Here is a 20,006-nt window from a genome sequence, read left to right as displayed (position 1 = left end):
TTCCAAATCAGTAACAATTGATTCCAGACGAGATCGGAATGACAATTGTAATAGCAATAACAATGCTAAAATTCATAGCAATTACACTATAGCATTATTAGCTATAATCCCACACAGGGTTTATTAAAAGGCCAGTTGTCCGTTTCACAGTCCATACTTTGCTTTGTGATGAAATGAAAATACGGGAGCATGTGCAAAGTCCGTGATACGTTTGACAGTTGAGTTTGATACCATCATCGAGGAAAGCTTGATCTAGAATGAGTTTTTATAAACGATACACGCATAATATTTATATTTATAAGTTACATATCACAATATTCGTTATTGTTCAACATCGTTCAATCCAATCATAATATATAGGTGTAATTATCAAACGATAAGAAAAATGAGAAATGGTACTTAAAGATAAAAGACTATAATTATTTCTCAGAGAAAATTTCGGTGCACGTGCGTGTATGAAAAAAATCTCATCGCAATTATGCTCTAAATATTATAACACGATTGTGTATAAAAACCTGATAACAGACCGCATGACGTTCGCAAGTTCGCGTTGTAAATATTTCTATTTCAAGTTCAATTAATATTTCAACCCCACTCCGGCGTTGAATGAACTCGAATGAGTTATTCTTTTGTGTCTGAAACAACGATATTGTTCTCCAATACGCATATGCAACCAAACCAGAGTCAGTGAGGCGGTTGATAAACTATTCGCAGTGAAAACGACATTGGGAATTAGACCGAACGTTCAATCGCCCGCGTGCTTAATCTCGTTGCACACGTGTTGAGACTTTTTTGCGTATAGCTATACACATACGCTAAAAATATAATACAGCTGGATAAAGGTGAATGTGCAGAACATTGTTAAAAAATATCTAAATCCAAGAAATCAGTTACAACAGAAATTGCAAAATTCATATGTTCCGGCATTCTGGGCGATCCGCGTTCTTCGGCCAGTCACAAATTGACCTTTCTGCATGGTAAACGGTCCCCTCACGACACTGGAATTTCAGAGGTTTTCCATACACGCATCGATAATACTGAAACAGAAAAATTGCGGTACTTACTGTCACGCCTGCGCAAATTGTGCTGCTCCAAATAATTTCCGTATCTCTATAATTTTCTGAGCGTTGATTAATTCCTGCTTGTTGTACTACATTCCCACCATCATTCGCACACGGACAGAAAAATATTGTACACTTTACATATCCTGTGTTGAATATATGTACATACTGCACTTTTTTGGAGTAAAATCATCATAAATTATGGCAAGATTTACAAATCCGCTAATATGAGTTGCAATATTCTTAGGTAGATCTACCACAATTGATGGAGATTTGTCTCTGGAAAAGTGCTATCCATACATTCACCAAACAGATGTATAATCTACATTACATTTTATACCGCACAACGCGAACTCCGCCCTCCCACAGGAAGTTATGCAGAGAGAGAAAGAGAAAGAGAGAGTAACGTCTGGCGAAAACAAGTCTCAACGAATCTCCAATTTTAATTTTCGTACCAGTGTGCAGTCCTTGGATGCCATGAAGTCCTCGTTTCCGCATGTGATCTCGTTCGAAGTATCGTCTATCTCGTTTATAATCACAGGTTTCGGGGACGTCGGCGTCAACGAGGGTCGCGTTGGCCGAGTAGTTTCCTCGGTTTGTCTCGTCGTGCTGGTTGTACTGGGTGGTTTGTACGCTGGAGTCGGCCTTCGGGTGGTGGACGTGACCGCGAACGTTGTGCTGGGCCTGGATGGACGGTTGTTGTCTTCGGGAGAAGCCGGAGTGCTTGGTGGCCGGTCCCATTCGGGCTAAGAGTTGATAAGTGAACGAAACTTATCAAGTATTCCATAAATGTATCACATGGACCGTGTAATTAACTGCAATTGGTCACAAACCCTTGGCGTCGTTTCTCGCTTAGGCGCAGGAACGATGTAGTCCTTCATATTGTCGTGGAGAATATGAGCCAGTGCGTTTTCGTCTCCGCAAATACCATGAAAATCGTCCATGTCTATTGCCCAAGTCATTGCACCGGCGTAGCCACGCTCCTTTATGAAGTCCATTTTAATCTGGATACTCTTCTCGTTCTCATATCCGACCCACTGGGTGCCTGCGGCAGAAAATGGGAATGGGAAGGAGTGGTTATCGAGCTACCGAGTACGTTGGGTAAAATTCAAGATGTGCCAAAGGGTGTGGCGCAGATGTCATGGATAACTGCCCGTTCGCACCATTGTATGCAAATTGAAAATTGGTCGCAAGGGCCGTCTTAAGGACTGAAACGTTCCAAGCCTCGAACCTTGAAATCCCGATTCAACGTCAATGTCCTGAACATCTAAGCCTCGGTGGTCCTTACCTTTGTACGCGAAGGGAACCATTCCCGCTGCGTCCCACTCGGTCGTCCATCCGGAATTCGGATCTTGTACATACGGGCAAATCTGCAATAATTTGAATTTGAATGATTCATAGACCAGAAGCACATGTCAAAGTCGACCACGAATAGCGCATCTATTCTACGCACCTCGTAATAGGCGAGGAACCCTTTCGCCCTCGTGTAATTGCCCATAGCTCCTCCACCGGCCTCCTTGTTGATATACGTTCCCAAATTATAGTTGTTGTTACTGTTACTCAGGGTGAAGCTGCGTCCGTAAAACGGCACTCCGACCACCAGCTTGTCCGCTGGACAACCCATGTCCTCCCACAGCCTCATGCCGTCGTTCTGGAAGAAATTTTTATCGGAAACGTCTCTAGAGCTTATACTTCAAAGCTCAGTCGTCGAGAGCGTTAGAGACACTAATCGAATGATTCACTTACCACGTTCAGTTTTTCGTAGGCCCACTGATCGTGGGGACGTTTATAGAGCGGGCTGTGGGTGTCAGCGAATCCAGCCCAATTTCCTCTCAGATCGTACGCCATTACATGAATCGCATCTACGAGCCTGTGTAATAGTCAATTATCGTTGTTAATGTTATAATTGGTTATTAGGCTGGAGATAAGAAACGCGAAGAGAAATAAATACCGATACTCAATAGTGTATTTACGGTGTGGAACAATTTGTCTTACACTTGATCGAAGGACTGCAAGCAGAGTAAAATTAACCCTAGCCACTGATCTGGGGTCCAGTTGACTCCAGAGCCGACTTTCACGTACAATTTTAAAGTCAGCCTCCTTGAGTCAGGGTTGTTTGTGCAAGTAAAATGACGAATGATTCCAAAAACTTTGGGGTCTCAAAGACCCCGCGTGTGTATCGCATATTGTTTTACTTTCTTTGCTTCAAGTATTGCTCCCACATCCTCCACTGTTTTTCTCTAAATCTAAGATTGAAGTCTACATCTGGATCGTTAAATTTTGTCTCAGAATTTTGTACAAGTCGTAACTGTGCATAACGTAATGATGTGTACAGTAATGACTTTCCAAAGTTGACCGGGGTCTGGGTGACCCCGTTTAAGTAATGTGGAAGTTTCCATAGGTGTAAGTGACTAGGGTTAGAATTGTTTGAATGGTTTTCCGCGTAAGTTTTATTGTTCCGTGGTGATATCGAGTATTTGCCAAGGTTTGGGGTATTTGTTTTGAACGTTATTCATACATCGGTTGGGCATGCTTCAGACAAAAATGCAATTATACTTGAGAGAAACCAGATGCAAGGATTTTTTTTAATCCCATTTCATTCTCGTCTCGTCTCTCCAGTTTTAAAACGCGAGGTATTTGACTCACTGGCATAACTCGGGAACGTGATAACCTTCCTGAAGGCGAAATTTAGCAAGTGGTACTGCCATGGTGATTTCCCAGCCCTTTCCCTCCCTGTCGAAGGCCCGTCGCAGCTCCTCGACAAAATAGAAGAACGTATTTTTGTCGGAGAATTTACCACCGCGGTCGGCGGCCCCGGGATATTCCCAGTCAAGGTCGAATCCGTCGAAGCCATATCTGTTCATAAATTCTGGAAAAAGGAGAAGAATATCAAGAGAGTTGGAAATGCCGCGCGTGATATAACACGGAATTTAATACCCACGGACAAACATCGCACACGTTATCCATAAATGTTTCTATTTACGACTATTCATACTAACATTCAACATGTTCGTATCACGCATACGTACAAGATGCACAAATTTTTATCGCTATGTAGAGGTTGGGACCTTTGTCCGTCATTTAATTTATACAAAAAGAGATTCTGAGAAAAATGTTTAATAAAATTTTAAAAAGTCAACACCTTTTGCTGATGCGAACACGAGTACAAGGGAACTTTGTCTCTTGCAGAGATAAAATGATTCTTGCAAACACTGTGATTCTGGATGTAGGTCGAATCAATTATGTACTGGGTATTGTGTATCTATCGTAGATATTCTCAGGGGCACTGCTAGGTTAACTTATTCGAGAATAATGTCAGTTTACATTATTTCGATCAATTTTCACTACAGTTTTACCCAGAATAATCGAAAACTCGTCCACGTGTAAACGCAAAACATAGTCTTATTGTCTGACACGAGAATTAGCGCAAATGATGTGCAGAATCATGCTATAATTACGAGTGAAACACTTCGTGCACGTGTAGATGTGACTCTGTTACTTGAGTTATAAGTAATCAGGATTCAAAAAAACAAGCGGTGACATTTTTCTTGAATCAAGGTCTGGGTTATCAAAATATAACCGTAATTAACGTATTACTAGGATAGACGTATCACATCGTACAAAATTTAGACAATCCTAGTTGTAAATCTGTTGTCCTTACTGAATGACGAACTCGACTAATTCCGACGTATTGAACGTGCTTTTGGTGTAAATTTACAAGCGCCTCTTGAGCCGTTATAATAACAAAGAATCAGAATTAATTTACGACATTTCCGCAACGCGCTTATGAATTCGCCGTGTGTGCACAGAGATTTAAACGACGACACGCTGACACTTTGGTCACCCATCAGATTCATTGGTAGCTATTTCTCCTTTTCCATTTTTAAGGTGTAGCAAAAATCTGATGCAGCGAGAAAGTGTGAATGTATAGGAGTAACTTGGTAAGAGGAATTTCTTAAGATGGTAGATGTAATGAATAATTGGTCAAGACGCGGAGAGAATGAGAAACGAGAGAGTATAAAAGAGGTTTAACGTATGTAAATTAGTTATTGTGCCCTTAGGTGGAAAGCCTTCGACTGGATTTTTCTCTCACCTACAACACTGCTGATGAATGATCTTCTCCGTTCAGGTATGGCAGCCATGTTGCTGTATTTTCGTCCACCTTCGGCCCACCCGCCGACAGCGAGCTCAGTTTTCAATCCCGGAAACTTGTTCTTCAGGTTTGTAAAGTTTTTGAAGCCATCCTGCTCAATGTCCAGGTCTGGATCGATCACCAGCACTTCCCAGGTCACGTTGCTCACACCGACGAAAGAGTAAATCAAATGAGTGCACAAGTCCGCTGGCACATCATCTATCGTGTACCTTCCTATTCCTGGACGATATATCGCCCAGTTACTGAAGTAACACACGACTCTTCCAGGTTCTCCTTCGTTACCTCCTGAAATTTGCGGTCAAATAATGAGAAAAGTTTTTAAACCCCTCTAACCAGTCCCGGCAATAATTCTACCTTTGCATGACATTCCAAGATTTGAAATACCAGCCCGATTCCGCCGAGACAGAAGAGGTGTTTGCCAAAAATATATTGAACCACTTTTTACGTGGTCCTTGAATTTAATCACGATTTAAATATTACTTACCAGCAATTGCATAATTGCAGAATGCTGCTGAAAATACGACAAAGAATATCGTCAGTTTCTGCTCCATCCACGTCATCTTGGGTTATCTGAAACGTTTACTCGTATCACACACTGATCCCAAATGTTGGCGGTTTATCACTATACGTATGCTCCGTAAATTATTGTACATACCGTAATTATAAAACTGTCCCAATAAACCTCAATACCAAAAATTTTTCATCAGTCGAAACGATCAATTGCATACAACGAATCGAGTTGTGAATTCTTTCCACATTTGTAGTGGGTTATTGTCAGTAGTATCTATACAAGCGTGTTTTACACATAGTCGCTCCTTGAAACTAGTTTTCAAATCGTAAATTTCCAGACACAGGTTGACATTCTGCTACGAAGAGATGGAAGTTATTCGAGAAGTTTTCAGTTGGAGAAAATTCTAACAGTTATTCACCGAGGCGATACCTTGCACTGCTGGGCGCGGTCTTTTATTACGGGTACACTATACAGACATTGCGTTAGACTTGTCGAGTGTTGAGTGCGTAACGATGATTTTCGGTCTTTAGATTTCAAAATAAATTACCTGTAATTGATAATTCCTTGCTTTTTGATTGTGCAATGATGCAGAGGATTAACGCCAAGTACCGTAACGTGTTGGTTGGTAAACCGCAATTCGCGAACGGTAGCTCTCCGGCCGCTCTCCGTTTCCGTCAACAAGATCTAGACGGCTAATAACGGTCGTACAGATCATCAAGTGTCACTCGACTCTTTCCCGTTACACTTCTAATGTCACAATACTATTCGTTCGCAACAATACGCGCGATATTGTGCCTGATGTTTACAGGTAATTTGATTTTGGCTAATCGACTCCGTGAAATATTTTCAGCAATTAATTTGGATGACACAAACAGATAGAAAAACAATCTGTGACATTGCGTCAAGTTTTGTTTCAATTTTTTAATTGCCGTCTCTGCGTGATTACCGCAAATTGGATTATTTACGGTACGATGTATTTGTAAGTTTGTTGAGTTCGAGCCTCCGATTGCTTTCTTACAAGCTGAGCTCGTCGCAACAAAGGATCGTTTGTTTATCGAATTAAAATGCAAGTTACACCGCAGTAACAACCTTCGGTTTTCTGTTCCGGTAGCCACGATCAGAATGTATTAAAAATTCCTCGATCGTTCTTCGCATAGCAACGACGAATTAATAATTAAGTATATTGGATGAAAAAATTATGGAGAAACAGAAAAGCGTCGTGAAAAATATCTCGCTCTTGTGACAATATGAAATCGGTACAAATCAATTGTTTTATCCAAGCTTCGCGTTCTTCCCATAATTTTGTCGCTCGACCCTCGAGTCCCACATAATATTTCGTCACAGAAAATCATCATGAAATTAATATGCGCGCGACAAAGCCGTCGTATAAGTTAGCAAAACTCTACTTAACCAGGTGTTAAAATTTCCAGGTCCAAGGTATAGCTAATGTTATAGCGGTTAATTAATTAACATATGTGAACTTTTACCTATATTTAAAACCTGTTCCAAAACAATTATATGCATACATATCTTCATTATACGTTTAAAATGCCTAACATTCGGCTCTTCTATATTAACATATAAACATCGAGTTACGGTTGCGTCTCGAAATTTCAAATCGGACATTTGTTTGTTTATTTAATTTTTTTTTTTTTTTTTTTTCACACAAATAGCAGTTTGTTTTTTTTCAAACCGATCGTAAGACGCGTGTGCCGCATCAGATTTCGCCACACGATCAAGCCGCGAAAGTTGAAAAAGCTCGAGGAGAGATTCATTGAACCAGATCGAAGACCGAAGTAGGACAAGAACATGACGTCGGGGGGTTGACCTGACACAGATAGAACGAATAAAAACGAATCTTCTTCACTCACCTTGCCCGCCGAGCGTGGTTTGAAAAATCTCCAGGTGATGCGAGGGTGAGCGAATATATACCGGGGGCCCTCATTAGGATTCAGGCTCACAGAGTCTTGCCGATTGGTCGGTTGGTTCGACGACCCGAGAACCAGCAACAAGTCCATCGAGAAGCATGCGTGCCCTCCCCTCCCCCCACCCCTCCATCACGTATGTGCACCAAGGAAGAGACCGTCGTCGTCCGTAATCCGATACGTGACACAGAGGTCTCATCGAACAGCTTCTCTATCTCGGAAATTGTTGCACCGGTGGTCTCATTTCGTTTTTTCCCCCATCTCTCTTTACCCCTCGCAGCGTTCAATTACAAGTTATCTATATCCGGGGAGGAACGTAAATTCATTACGAAAACTGGTCAACCGACGATTCTAAAACTGTAGAGGACGCTTGCGGTAATGTTACGGAGATAACTGCAGTTTGTCAGCGTAACCGTTAATAAAGATGATGAAAAAAGTAAAATAAAATAATAAATCGACGGCGAACTTCGGCGTTTCGACGAGTTTAATATTATACGCCCTGGACGAAAATTTACATACACGCCATGTAACAAGATCGGATGCATGTCGCGTTTAAATGTCACGTGACTGTAACGCTTGTCTGAAATAGTACTTGCTTCGCTGTATTTTTCATTCGCAAATTGAAATTTCTTTTTTATATATATATATTATATATATATGTATAATATATTATACTAATCCTTGATTCAAATTGGGGAAATAGAATTTCGGAATACGAACTAAAATCGATGACTAGACGGTTGTTGTTGATTCGTTATCAATACTTAATTAAATTCATCGTTAGACCAAAAACGGGTCACCTACCGCCTCGAGACATTTCTGCGACGAACTGATATATACAGATATATGTTGTTATTTGTTAAATTCTGACATTGTTTTAGATTTTCAGTCTTGATTTCGATCGCTGTTCCCAATTCTCCCGCTTCTTGGACTCTGAATAAAAAAGAGTTTACACTTTGCTGTATTTTTCGAGGAAATTAGGATATAAGTATGTCAAGACAAGCCAATATGTACTCTTTACTCTGTCGTACGAAATTTGCGGTGTCTATTGTGCAAACATCACGAAGTCAGTAATGAGTAATGTGTGTATGAAGTATTTAAATTATGATTTTGAAACCAAGGCTGGATGAAATAGTACAGAGGACAGAGCATCGCGCGCATACAGAACACCGAGAAGCTCGTCGATGTTCAAGGAAAGATTGAAGAAAATCGCGGGTTGTGCAGGTACGGCTCAACTTGTGCAGTTGATCAAGTCACTGACCACTGCACTCATATGCAAAGCTTTAAGACCATGCTGTTCCTGTTTTTGTCAGATAACTTGTTATTCCGTCGACGACAGTGAGTCAACTTGGAATGCAATGCAGAAACTTACCTGCACTCCGGAGAAGAACAATGACACGCGACTTTTGGGTATCGCTGTTCAGAAATCCAGAAGGAATCTAGACGGTGCAATTTTTACACAAATTTTCTTTTATTCTGCGTGATCTTACAACTAGCATGCGATCAAAAGGTTCCCGACCATTTCCCTCGACTTTACGATTTCCGGTATGTAGTAAATTTTATGAGTAGTCCGCGTAATCCAACAATAATTTAATTCCTTTGTTCTCGCTCGTGGCTTCGTGCACAACTTACAAGAATTCGCATTCCCTTCTACAGAAGTATTCCGTATCATCATCTTTCTTGCAATCGGTTGTACCCGCGTACAGAATGCGGGTGTACAACGTAAGTAAATTATATTCTTCGCCGCAAAATTCCGCAAACAAGAATACGAGGTTTACCTGCCCGTTTCAACCGAATTTTTCTTTACGCATCATTTACTTTACAGTCAATAAAATCGTTTGGTACCACGTCAGATTTATAATGGACATGGTTTAATAGGATCACCGTGAACTCACTCTATGAAATGTGGAAAGTATAGATTGAGTCACTTTGTAATGATTGTTTATACGAAACTCGAGTTTTTATTCCAGGAAAGAATAAAATCGCCGCGGAAAAGACCTCGCGCATTATCCTAGTTCGAAACTGATTGGGATTCATTGTCAGAACAGAAGCCTGTATTACTCTTCCTATGAATGTGGAAAAATAGTTATAATTTTCTCAGTTAGTATGATAAAGGGTCTTTTTCTGAACAATTACAGAGAGATTAACGTATAATTTACGATCAGATACTCATATGAATAAATATAACTCGGAAAGTCTAAAAATTCGTCATCATAGGAATCGCAGAATTTTCTTCTTCGTTTCAAAATATACTCCGACATGTTATGCATACGAGGCAGAAGCAACTTTTATTTGCACTCTGTTTAATCTCGGAGGGCAAGTCCTACGGCATCAGGCCGAGTGTCATTGACCCCGAGAATTACCGAGGTTGCAGAACCAGAAAAGTTGCAATTCGGCGAAGGATGAAAAAAAATGTAACAAGAAAGTGCAACCTGAATGCATAATCCTGAACTGCTGGATTTTTATCATTTTGGCCATGAAAGAGACGATAAACAATTGTAAAAAACGGATTTGTATCACGGTGTTAGATTGTGTTCGATTACCTGCCAATCCAGACACACCAATAACCGTGTGGCTCTCCAACGACTGGCCCCAAAGATGTTGAGATCTAGTCTCGAACATGATCGGTTCGTGGCTATGGGATGTTTGAAAAATGGATCAACTCCTCTCGAAGTATTTACATACCGTCGCATGGCTGGAGCTGAAGGAATATACAAACAGATAACAGCGTCAGAATTGAAACGTGTCAGAATGAGGTGACGATAATGTTAAAAACCAGTTTGTTTATTTCTCGTTAAACAGTATATGGAGAGTATGTATAACGGGAAATTTATTTTCAACCGTTGTGATGCACCATCTCGATTTTAATTATTTCTGCCGCAAGCTTATTTGGCGTGTTTCTTTTGGCATATAGGTATTTCTTTCACATCATTTTAGAAGAAAATGAAATTTGAAGAAATGAAACAGCCGTGAGGGTATAAAGTATGTATACACACTCTGACCAATACTGAAAAATATTATAGTCGTGTATAATATATATGTATATGTATATTATAATACAGCTATGCAATAATCAACAGATTTCAGTGTAACGTAAAAACAATATAATTGAGCGTATAACGGGGATCAATTTTTTGTTTCTCACAATAATAATAATAATATTAATAATAACAATAATAATAATAACAATAATAATAATAATGATTTATGAACATTCGAGTTTTGAGAATTTCAACCACGCGGACTATAATTAACGAATATTTCTTTGTTGTTTAATATATATGTATATGTATATGATTCATATATAACATATTTCTGTGTCAGTATCTGTCGACGCGTTGCCGTTATAATCCGTAATAGGATTGATCGTATCCATAACTATACATCTGTAAATACCTACTGATATTTTGCATACCTACGGATATACCGTAGTATACATATGTACGCGAAAGGTCAGGCATGCCATCTACAAAGTAGCGAAATCGCGTTTTCACAAATAAAAGGAAATAGAACTGACGAGTTTCGGAAATAAAAAACATTATTGATTTGTATTTTGTAATATTCACAACTTTGCCTGTCTCTCAATTTTCTGTGTGAAGCGGCAATTTCTTACTCCATTTTGAAGTCTCTGAATTGACAAACACTGTTGCAATTTACTTGGTACATTTTACTGTATGCATAGTTCGGAATGAGAGGTAATAAAAACAGTAAAAGACGTAGGTTGAAATTTCACGCAATCTGTATACATTTACATATTTATGTATACATATGTATGTACGTATGATATCATTGATATTGATCTTTTTATATACCGTTAATTCACCTACTCTATATTATACGATCATTGTATTTACACGATATTCATATCTATTATAATACTCTGCGTTATTGTATGTCTATTTTACGAAACCGATACACGTCGTTACATACATATAATATAACTTTATGATACAATATTTAATCATTTTCATGTATCTATATTCATATACACGTATGTATATAACTACAATATTTTTCACCCAGAAATTATAATCTGCGATAAAAGTCGATTTTATGTATACATGCCCTTATAATTTTTATAAATTAATTTTCTCTTTTCTCTATCTTTCGCGGTATTTGTTACTTTTTATCTAATATGTATATATTTATATAATCCTAACATCGATATACACTTATTATTATTGTCTAATTGATAGTTGAAAGTAATACGCATTCGAAGAAATAACAACGTACAAGTACGAAAATTAAACGGAAATATGATAATTAAAATAATCCTTTTTGAATGTAATATTCGTTATTTCACTAGATGAGTGAAATTGATTGTCTACCACCTAATTTTAAACAGCTGATGCAAGTCGCGGTTATTGTGATAATTTTACAATTATAATTTGAGTAAATCGCGCGAACGAACAATTTAATATCGTTAAATTAAATCGAATGTATTTCTTTAGCGAAGGTGATAGTGTACCGCAATTAACTCCCTCTATAGTGTAACGGAATGATACATAACATTTATAAGGGTATGAAAAAATTGCAATAAGTTGCTATTATTGTGTCAATTGACAATACCAGATTAGTCCGTTATCAAATATGTTGTATTTTGATTCTTAATTTCTAAAATATTACTCAGTTTAAAAACTAACTGATAAAAAACAAAATTCTAAAAAAATTGTAAATGTGATGTAAATAAAACCGTTATGATCACAGCGCGCTTTACCGATAGTATATTTATTATATACAGTGCATGCACCGACACTTTAGGCGTATCAACTGGCTTTAATATGCTTACAGGCTACATTAAAAAATCTCGAAAATAATACGAGATTGAAAATACGCTGCTAATATAATATAGTTATAATATAATTATATTATATTTGTATTCATTAAACGACGTACGCTGCTATGAGATTTAAAGCTGTACCGAAGTCATTGACGTTGTATGCGGCCAATAGACGAATAGGAAAGCAAACGAGTACATAATAATTTCAGAATTCGTTCTAATTGATTATTTAGTTATTTAAACATTTACTACAAGACTGTAAATATATAAGTATGAATTATTATATTTATATGCGGTGTTAATATAATCGTACACACAAGCGTCAAGCGTAACGTAGACTATTTTTTCTTTATTTATTGCGCATAATAACTAAAAGAATACCGTTACGGAAATAAAGATGAAAAATTTCATGTTTTACACGCCACGCGTTACACGATATTTGTTATTATACCTGTCACGTTTTCATTCGATAATCCAGCTACTTTTCTTCAATGTTAATACAGTTATTACAATTGGTCAGTTTCGTTCCGAATGGAATTTCAAGTTCAAATAATACTTGCGATCTACACGTACATATTCATTGGTTATTAAACTTGGCACTTGTTAGTAATTTAATTCCGATATTATTTATTGCCTCATTTTCTTTCATAACTATAGATTTTTCTGCGATTCAAGGATTTCCGTGTTTGGTTTTTTGATTTTTCCATGCATTTAAATATTACAGCGATTATTACGTGGTTCATAGTAATGGTAGTATTATTTTCAAAAATGCTTTGTCGTACATTCCTAGTATTTTTATTACTAAAAAGAGAAGACTCCGTTTCATTTACGTGAATTGTTACGCTTTTGAAGTATTCCATCATCTCGATAGTTAGTTTAATAATAATAATATTATAGTACAATAATTAACGTACATGATTCTATGAATAGTTTTGTGAATACTATATTATATACAAATGTGTAATGTAATAAAGGAAGTTTCAAGTCGCGCTGTGATCGCGAGTACATTTATTCGTTATTTCATTATCGAAAAATCGAATTTCAAGATTTATAGGCAACTCAAAAAAACTGGCGCGGTGATTTCTCACCTTCATTGCTAAAATTTTTACCTCATCTAAACGCAAAATCGTAATTAGATCCAGAAGTTTAGAAGAAAAAGATTAAGAATAGTAAAAGCAATTAAAAAACGAAAACGGTATTCGTTACGATGTACCAAAATTTGTGCAATGATTCAATACTGGCCGATTTTGTATGCAGTCGGAATTTAATTTCGTATACTATTACCATTGATAATTCTACGTTATTTTCATACACACATATTACTCATATCGTGTGTCTACATTAAATTATTGTTAGCGCGATGATAAAAGTTCAGTCCTTTGATATTTGAATTCAACAACAATTTTTTCTATACATTTATTATATATCTTTTATTCGCACGTATCATTGCAAATGTAAATTCTGTCCTCAATTCTTAACATGTTACCTAGATAGGTAGTTATGTATACCTACTGTACATATATAGATTTTTATTACATGATTTTATGATACACGTCGTTTCCTCTCTTGTAGCAAGTCTTTTTTCTTTCAATTATACATATAGCCGTAATTTAGTTAATTATTGACGTGTACTACACAAGTGATGTACTATATATCGGTTTATTCGTCGAACTTTAGTTTATGCGATGTTTTTAGTCAAGTTATTCTTCCCATATAATATATATATGTATATATTCCTATATATATATAATTGGCAGTAATTTCCCTTCGGTTTCGTACGGGTTTATGTTGTACCTTTTCGACTGTACCAACTTAAAATACGTTTGATTATGCAGCGTGCAATATCTATACCTTATTTTGTGCTTACGAGTAAAAATTCTCCCTTTGCTGGTAAAGGGGTAACGGGGTCACTGGCGAGAGGTCATCTTCTTCGAAGCTTGGCTCTGATGGCGCCAACGGAAGCGTTGCCAGTGCTTTCACTGCCGGAATAGGTTTTCGAGGTATAGATTAGAAAATGGAGGTACAAAAAAAACATGGACAATTGGTTAATAATGAAACTGTGTAGGGTCCAATCTTCGTACAAATGGAAAGGTATAAATGCACATGGGTATTAATCAAGACTCGTTCGTTTCAATCTCGATATTAAAATGTGTTTCCCGCTGTCGAAACTGAATTAAGAAGAGATAACGAGTTACAGGATTGAGTGTTGAGTTTGTTTTTTTCTTGGAAGTTGTTTATTGTCTCGCATGATTATTTTATTACTCCCCGATTCATTGATTATGTGCGAACAAACAAGAATGTGTTTTCTGCAAAGCAAAAATAGAAATAATAATGTAGGAATGTATCGATGTATGTAAGTATGCAAATAACGAATAAGGTATTAGAAAGAAAATACAAAAAATAAAACAAACAAACCTGAAAACATATAATGTGGCGTGTGTAGTAGTCCTACATGGAGATGGAAGCATGTGATGTCAGTGCGCCTGGTTACCTACACACAGCACAAACACGATCCAGCAACTCTATGTATAAACCACTCGAAAACAAAAAAAAAAACTTTTCGGCTCGAAACGACGCATTTTACGTCAACGTTGATGTCATGCCACGCCAATTTTTCCATCCATGGATCTACACGTGTGATTTGATAGTTGTCGCTGCATTTTTGAATGGATAAGAGAGGTTTATTTTTCCCAGCTCTGCAATTGCTATGGATCACGCATCGATAATATATTGCGTAACGTGTTACAGCTCGTGAAATATAAATCAGAGTTCGTGTAGATCCATTTAACGTAAGATACGCCTACAGTTAAAACATAATAATCTTGGTAGAATTTTTTTCAATGTCAACCGTGCAGTGAATTTTAATTCCACGACATTCTAATGAAAGAATAGAGAGGTTTACGAAAAAAAAAGGAAATAAATATTGACGGATTTGCGGAACATTTATATGGTTCTGCAAAGGAATTTGAACCATTGAAAAAATCCCACCAAGGTATATTTGATTACGAAAAAAAGACACGTAATAATAATTTGATCAGGATAGTAAAAGTTGAAAAATCGGGAGAAATAGGAATATAATTTTATCTGAATTGATTTTCTAAGGTTTATAAACACGTAAAATAGGATCAACCGAAATTATAATACGCCGAAAATCGTGCGTCCAGCTTGTCGATCTCTGCTCCACTGTAGATATGTATTAATTAACGAAATAATATACGATCGGGTAAAAAAAAAGGATAAATAAATGATTATATAAAGCATCCTATGTTCGAAATTACTTTTGAAAGTTACTCGGAGAAAGAAATTACAAACAAAGAAAAAACAAGGAACAATTAGGAAAAACAATTACGTCACCATGCTCACCGGATATACGTAGCTACATGGCTGTGGCAACAGTAATAATAATCGGGGCCATGCATCAAGCCAAACGCTAAATGAGTATCGACAAAATTTAAACAATAAGCCTATCGTCTCTTATGTAAAAAAAAAAACTCACCAGCAACCATCTTACTCTTCTCCATAACTTGCTTAGCTAGAATTTGATTAAGCTGTAATATATGTTCTCTTTGTCGTTTTTCTTCAGCAACTTTTTTCTTCAAGGTATTTGACTTTTGCTGATCAACTTCTTCCTCTAAAAATGAACAAAAACGTTGCGTATAAATTTTCGCCAATCTCCTACAAATCTCAGTCGGCTAGCTGCTAACAGCAGCTATAATATGCAGCTGAACACACTCACCAGGATTTTCGGGCGCTGTCACCGTCGTCTCAGATAGCATCTTTCTAATTGATTCAGCCTTCTTAAGACGGTGTTCCTGCTCCTCTGCACTTAGCTCCGGAGTCTACAGTAAATTACATAAAAATTCGAAAATCTATTTCCTTACAGAAGTATCGATTTAAAATTCCTGAAAGATTAATTCCTACCTGTTCCGGAATGTAGCGTTCCGGGATCAGAATTTTGTTTGGTGTACCAAGCAGGTTGTCAATCGTGCTCTCGTTGTATTTCAGCTCTTTGTGGCTGAGGGTCGACCTGACCACGTCAGGAGCATTGATACGCGGCCTCAAAGCTCGTTCCATGTCAAGATCGTCTCTCGCGCGACCCATTCCCTTTATAAATGGAAAAACAGAAGAAAAGATGACGACAACAACAACGAACAACAGGCAAGCAATGCATTCACTCTCAAGTCTCAGTGTCGATGGTATATATTCAAAAATATTCTACGGGGTAGCGATGTCCGTTAAAAACGAAACAGAAATACGACGAACCAATTGTTGTAAAAACATAAAAAGCAAAAAACAAAATGACATGAACAAAAAGATACTTCGAGGGTCGTGTACCATCTTGGAAAAGGTGTCCTCGAGATCGAGAATCGGTTTGCTGCTGGACACCGTGTAGTGTCGCCTCTTTTCTTTAGGCACGGGCCTTCTCCTTGGTCCCTCGGACCTCTTCTCGGCCATTTCCTTGATGATCTGCCTCGCGGCTTCGCTTTTGAATACGGGAGAGAGCTGGGGTGAATCACGAAGACTGTTGATGCTTGCTGCCGATCCGAAAAGCCTCTCGTGGGCGGTTGGAGGCGAAGTGGCGACCGGACTGCCAGGATTCGAGGATATCGCGAAGCTCGTCCCTGGAGGAACGGCGGGTTGAGGATAATATTGGGAGGGCACCGGCATCCCCTGGCCGGAAATCCCGCTCGCGCCACTTCCGCCTCGAGAGTATTGAATAGGCGAATAGTTCTGATGACTCGGACTGTACGGAGGGCTGATCGAGTAATTCGGCGAACTCATCGTCGCCATTTGGGAGCCAGAATTTGGACTCTCTGTGTGAGGCGATAATGTGCTGTCCGAGCTTCCGTCTTGGTTCTCAAACTAAATACAGGGTTGTGAAAAATGAGAAACAAAATGAAGAAATAAAACTTTAAGGAAGCGAAAATTATTACAGGAATTAAAAAAACAGAAATGAAGAACGAAAGTTCAACACGATCAAATGTAAGGGAAATTTTTATAGATGCTTCAGGGGTGTTTCCTCTTTACCCGTACTCTGTGGCGGCGGACCATCATGTTCCTGAGGGCGTTCATACTGTCACTTCGCGGTGGCGCCGGCACCGGACCCTGATGAATTCCTGGCTGTGGTCGCTGCCCGCCAAATCCCCGTGGGAGGGACATGCTGCGCTGGAATTGCACGTCGTCCATTTCCGAAAGCTGAACGCTGCTCTGGGCGTGAATCATTGCCGCTGACTCCTCCATCACCCTGTCCAGCTGAGATTTCTGAGGGGGATACATAGAGATTCGCACCATGTTTGCAATATGGATTAAAACTGTTACAAAGCGTGCGCCCTCAACTTTTATATATGTACACATATATACATGTATATATGCTTGGTTTGCAGGGGCGAACAAGAGAGTGTCTTTTTCCTACCTCAAACTGTTGCGAGCCTCCGAAGTCATCCTCGTTCAGCCTCTTCGCGCTTCCTGGTACCTGCAATCCGTTCGTCAACGGAATCCCAATATTTCCCGTCCGGTCGCCTCGATCCCTTTGCCGTCGTTCGGATTCCCGTTTCACTATTCGCACAGTTTTTATCTCCTGTTTTTCACGTCCATGCATCAGGCCTGTAAAAAAAGTACTTTTTGTACGGAAAATCGCAGGAAATAAAGGAAACAAAACATTTTTCCCGAATTTGGCGAGCGTTATTTACAAGGTATTCAATTCCATTCGTATGCCGATACGATAACTAGGCATTATTCTTCTCTTTTTTTTTATACAATGCTTCGCTATAGATAGATTTAAATTAAATTCAAGTTTGATTCGTCATTTTTCTTCCACTTACCACTGAATTTGCTTTCATCGTTTTGCGCATAATTTCCATTAAGAAGCGCTTCTTCGGATGGCGGAGGTGGTGGTGGCGGCACGTATTCTGGAGGTGGAGCTGGAGGGTTGCCGGAGTTAGACTCAAGGTATTTCGTTGAGTCTGAAAAAGAGAGACCAAAAAGAATTTAGTTCCGCGATCACGTGTTACACCTGATCAGCAATACGACGCCGAAAGTGGCACAATCGCTTACGGATCGCGTTGCCCAATTATACATTGAATTTCGCAACGTGATAATGAGACAATTTCTGTTTCCGGAAAAATTGTTATCACGCAAGTTTACGATGGTTCGAAATTAAGTAATTGCCGTAACGAAAAAAAAAAAAAAACATATCTTACATTCCAAAAATTTAACGAAACCTTCGTAGGCATTGTAAAGTTGAAAATTGAACTTCAATCTCGTTAAATCACGGTCGGCGGAAAAGTGAGAAGCGAATTTTTATACGAAACTCGGCAAATACTGGATACTGGGAGAAAAACGTCTACTCCATACAGCAGAGGCTAAAAGATTGGTCTAGTACGTATATATAATAAATTGAAAGGCGAGCTTATTATAAAGCCGGAAGTGAAGGGCTAGGCTGGCGTCCTTCAGAGGAACGAGACAGCGTTCGGATCTTTTCAGAAATTAAAAAGTATTTGTCCGCAGTGAGACGAGACCCTGCAGGAGGGAGTGAGCCAGGGTTGCAAGGTTCCTTTCTTTCATTCGTTCGCTCATTCGTCCGTCCAACAAAGGGACTCGTTCCCACTGCTCTGCCTAGCGTTTTTCTTGCGCCCTTTTCTTCAGCTTTCTTTTTCCTACCCAGTGTTTTAGCCTCTCTATTTTCTTCTCTTTTCTCTCGTTTGCTTCATTACATTCATTCACCCGGCGGTCTCTATTGTTTCTCTCATATTCGGACGACTTTTGACCCGACTAAAACCGGAAACCGTATCAAAGGTCAAAGATTCGTTGTTCTCGCGGTAAAAAAGAAACTTCAATCCACGCAAGGCGACCCGTAAAGTAGGCCAAAAAATAATTTCAGAATAATCCGCGATTCTCAGAGAAAAAGCTCCACGGTACAGTGGGACCGTAAATACAATACCGGAAGTCGAATTAGTTCAAGCATACTACCTTGTCTCCTGGAATCAGTATTGACGTAAAGCGGTCCTGGGACATTGTTCTGCACAGGACTTCCCTTGCCCTGCATCTGGTCCCGGAGTTGTTGCTGTTTCAGCTGATGCTGATGGATCTGTTCGCGAAGCTGGGGCGACAATGCGGATATTTGGCTTTGGGGCGAGTGGGCAGATACTCGATGGTAATGCTGGGGCTGCTGGTTATGAGACGAATGGTTGTAGTACGTCTGAGCATTGTGCTGCGTCGAACCCACGCCGATATTGTGCTCTTTGTAAGGTACCGGCGGGGGGTCCTTGTACTGGGGAGAGGAAGCGCTGTGCTGATGCTGATGGGGACTTCCGTTTTGCCGGATGCCTGGCGAGCCGGAAGGAACGGAGCTCGTCGGCGAGTCCAATCCATGGTCCAGCGTCATCCCCGAGTCAAGGTCGGTCTCGAGCCAAGAACTGTGGCTGCGTTTCTTCGACCGATGGTGATGAACCTGCGGAGCTGAAGTGAAAAGTCGGATTGATTCATTTCGGGTTTGTAATTGTTTACTTCCACCTCTGGGACGGCGAGAAGAGTGTACAACAGAGTTCAGGGAATAGAAAAGTCAATGTATCAAGAA

General features: G+C 39.1%; 2 protein-coding genes across 9 annotated transcripts in view; both read right to left on the bottom strand.

Annotated features, from left to right (window-relative positions):
* Positions 1-837: 837 nt before the first annotated feature.
* LOC107227264 (endochitinase) lies at positions 838-7,739 on the bottom strand. 4 transcript variants are annotated; one of them, XM_046743414.1, is made up of 10 exons: positions 7,597-7,739; positions 5,699-5,784; positions 5,155-5,499; positions 3,708-3,930; positions 2,808-2,931; positions 2,515-2,712; positions 2,350-2,431; positions 1,895-2,106; positions 1,517-1,807; positions 838-1,037 (listed from the first exon to the last, which is right to left on the bottom strand). In XM_046743414.1, exons 2-10 carry the CDS (start codon positions 5,772-5,774, stop codon positions 912-914), a joined length of 1,677 nt encoding a protein of 558 aa, XP_046599370.1. In that variant the 5' UTR covers positions 5,775-5,784; positions 7,597-7,739; the 3' UTR covers positions 838-911. The 4 variants fall into 4 exon arrangements, with proteins under 4 accessions (XP_046599370.1, XP_046599373.1, XP_046599371.1 ...); XM_046743417.1 differs by lacking the exon at positions 7,597-7,739 and adding an exon at positions 6,273-6,572; XM_046743415.1 differs by lacking the exon at positions 7,597-7,739 and adding an exon at positions 5,870-6,132.
* Positions 7,740-7,775: 36 nt separating this feature from the next.
* LOC107227262 overlaps positions 7,776-20,006 on the bottom strand; it is a 142,408-nt gene continuing 130,177 nt past the window's right edge. The window contains exons 22-33 of one of the 5 annotated variants that reach the window (XM_046743409.1): positions 19,400-19,888; positions 18,253-18,393; positions 17,844-18,034; positions 17,459-17,692; positions 16,766-17,293; positions 16,352-16,534; positions 16,167-16,269; positions 15,927-16,061; positions 14,298-14,409; positions 10,336-10,351; positions 8,522-8,583; positions 7,776-7,948 (exon numbers count right to left, since the gene is read on the bottom strand). In XM_046743409.1, coding sequence (XP_046599365.1) covers positions 8,536-8,583; positions 10,336-10,351; positions 14,298-14,409; positions 15,927-16,061; positions 16,167-16,269; positions 16,352-16,534; positions 16,766-17,293; positions 17,459-17,692; positions 17,844-18,034; positions 18,253-18,393; positions 19,400-19,888 — 2,180 coding nt within the window. In that variant the 3' untranslated portion in view covers positions 7,776-7,948; positions 8,522-8,535. The other 4 variants (XM_046743412.1, XR_006904975.1, XM_046743410.1 and 1 more) reach the window with 4 other exon arrangements.

Source organism: Neodiprion lecontei, chromosome 6 (genome assembly GCF_021901455.1).
Source record: "Neodiprion lecontei isolate iyNeoLeco1 chromosome 6, iyNeoLeco1.1, whole genome shotgun sequence".
Taxonomy (NCBI): Eukaryota; Metazoa; Arthropoda; class Insecta; order Hymenoptera; family Diprionidae; genus Neodiprion; species Neodiprion lecontei.
This window is presented reverse-complemented; position numbering and strand designations above follow the sequence as displayed.